Source organism: Hipposideros armiger, unplaced genomic scaffold, assembly GCF_001890085.2.
Source record: "Hipposideros armiger isolate ML-2016 unplaced genomic scaffold, ASM189008v1 scaffold_49, whole genome shotgun sequence".
Lineage (NCBI taxonomy): Eukaryota > Metazoa > Chordata > Mammalia > Chiroptera > Hipposideridae > Hipposideros > Hipposideros armiger.
In genome coordinates, this window is record NW_017731399.1 from 2,520,899 (window position 1) to 2,523,502 (window position 2,604).

The 2,604-nt window shown below is 36.8% G+C and overlaps 1 protein-coding gene across 1 annotated transcript in view; it reads right to left on the reverse strand.

The window, feature by feature from the left end:
• YLPM1 (YLP motif containing 1) overlaps window positions 1–2,604 on the reverse strand; it is a 75,966-nt gene that overhangs the window by 33,109 nt on the left and 40,253 nt on the right. The window contains exon 6 of the mRNA XM_019640289.1: window positions 1,144–1,264. Coding sequence (XP_019495834.1) covers window positions 1,144–1,264 — 121 coding nt within the window. The remainder of the gene's footprint in view (window positions 1–1,143; window positions 1,265–2,604) is intronic.

Sequence of the window (2,604 nt, forward strand, 5' to 3'; positions counted from 1 at the left end):
CTGCCACCCGGATGGCTCAGTGGATAGAGTGAGCACTCTTAACAACAAGGCTGCTGGTTCCACTTCCACATGGGATGGTGGCTACGCCCACCCGCAACTAAGATTGTAACACAGCACCTTGAGCTTAGAGGCCATGAGCTGAGGATGGGCAGTGAGTTGGCAACTGGTGCCCTCCACAACTAAGATTAAAGGACAACTTGGCTGGTCCCCCTCCCCAATTCCCCAACACTGTTCCCCTCCCCCATTTCTCCCTCCCCCCCCAAAAAAGATAGTGAAATCAGTCAATAGAATGAATGAATATAGAAGGGCAGGACAGAGGAAAGCAGTAGGCTGAACTTCAGGTGTAAGTTTGGGTGACTAGGGATGGTGAGAACAAGTTTGATAGAGGATGATAATGAGCTCCATTTCAAATATGCTGAGTTTGACAGGAGACACGCCTACAGACAGATGGGATACACACAGAGGTCAGGAGATACAATTTGGGAGTCAACATCATGGTGGTTGGTGATGTCAACAACTGTATGAGTGTTATGTGTTAGGCCAGGAAACAATGAGAAATGAAAAGAGTGAATTTGATGAAATGATTCATGTGTTTTTTTCCCCCTCTCATTGTGTTGTTATAGTTATTTGCATGATAATAGTCCTAAAGCCCATCACTGGCTAAAGGTAAAACAACAACAAAATGAAGGCAAACAAATGAAGAACTCAAACAAAGAAGTTTTTAACATAAACTCCCCTCTTTACTGCCTGCATGGTGCATGTTTGATCCCTCCCCTAGCTGAAGGACTAGTAGATTCAAGAGGCTGGATGACTATAAGGGAGGCCCTGCACTGCCCAGACGGAAACAAGACTATTGGAACAAACAGGATTATTAGAAAAATTCTACAATTTTGTGAACATGAAGCCATATAGATCAGGTGTGCTTGGTGTACTTATCAAAACCTGGGAAAAAAAGCATTGTTGCACTTTTGACCATATGTATAAGATTTTCAAAAGTCAATTACCATTAGCTTTTTACTTTTCCAAAATTTACATATATTTTTATACAGGAAATTTATACTTATTGTAATACAAAAATACCAAAGAATAGAAAAACATACAAAGTAGGAACCATTTCATTTTCTGAGCACACATTTTCCATACCGGATACATTCCAGGTCTTGAAGCTGTATTCTGCAATCTCGAATCCGGGGGTGGTAGGTGATCAGGCATCTGTGGCTCAGATCCAAAGTCTTTCATCTTTTGAAGCTGTTCTTTCTGTTCCCTGTAAACAAATAAAATTGCCACTGTACATAAGGCATGTCTACTCCATTCCTAGATGACTACAATTAATACAGAAGAACAAAAAAGAAACCTCAAAATCTTGTTCTAAAACCCTCTACAGTGCTCAAAGAGCACCTCCAGAAAAATCTGAGGATGCTTCCAGGTAAACCATTCTTAGCTTCACCTGGCATTAGTTTAATAGAAAAACAAAACAAAACCCTCCATTAGTAATTGTGATGTTTACCACTTAGTAGTTAAGAACCTCTGCTATAAACCATCTTCCCATTCTGGTGACCTATCTCCTCCACAAAATAGTGAATTTCCAGTGAGAGAAACAAACTCTAGCTAGCTTCCTTACTTCTATTCAGTTGTCTGTTTGACAATAGCAGTTTGTGGTAAGGCTGGTACCATCATACAACATGAGCACCAGGAAACAATAAAACAAAGAAACCAAGAGGGACAGTTGGTAATCTCGCCAAGAAGGAGTGCTACTGCTGTGTGCAATGTTTACATTCTTTTCCCACAGCAATCACCAAATGTCAACACCAATGTACATTAGGAGATAGTGGAATCTCTTGGCAAATTAGTCCTATTCACTCAGTACTGAAACCCCAACTGTTAAAGTTTATTTTAATTTTTGCAAGTCTGATGCGAACACTCATTCACCATTTCTCTGAGTTCATGGTTTCTGGTTTGTTCGTTCTTTATTAACAGCTATTTTAGACCTTGGAAAGTGAACATACAGATAACTTATGTATTTACTCCTATATAAGTTGTGCTTTAAAAACAAACTTTTTGAGTAACAGAATGGATTTGGCTAATATGTAAAAAATATTATTTAACTAGAGGCCATTATAAGCTAGAGTTAAAGACAAATGATTATTACCTAAAGGTTAGGTAACGGCACTTTAAACTGTTAAGAAAATGCCTATATAGGACAAAGCTATTGTGTCTGGAGTACAGCTATCCAGACATGTTTTAAATATCTTAAGAACTTTTAGGACTATGTCTACAAATAAAGCAAAAAGTGTTTTCTTCATACTACAATACATAGTGAAAGCAACAGATACATTTTAAAAAACAAAATAAAATACCCTATAGTACTTATATGAGAAAGGATTAGTTATGTTATATTAAGGATAATATAAATTGGTAAGAAAAACCTTAAGAGCCAAATAGGTAAATTGGTAAAGAACAAAAATAGAACTTTTACAAGAAATATTAATATAATTAACAAATACGGAAAAACATCCATGTTCACTAATTATCAAAAATTCATATTAAAATATTTTATTGAAACTATTAAATTTACCAAAAACATTAAATACCTGATTCTTGCAA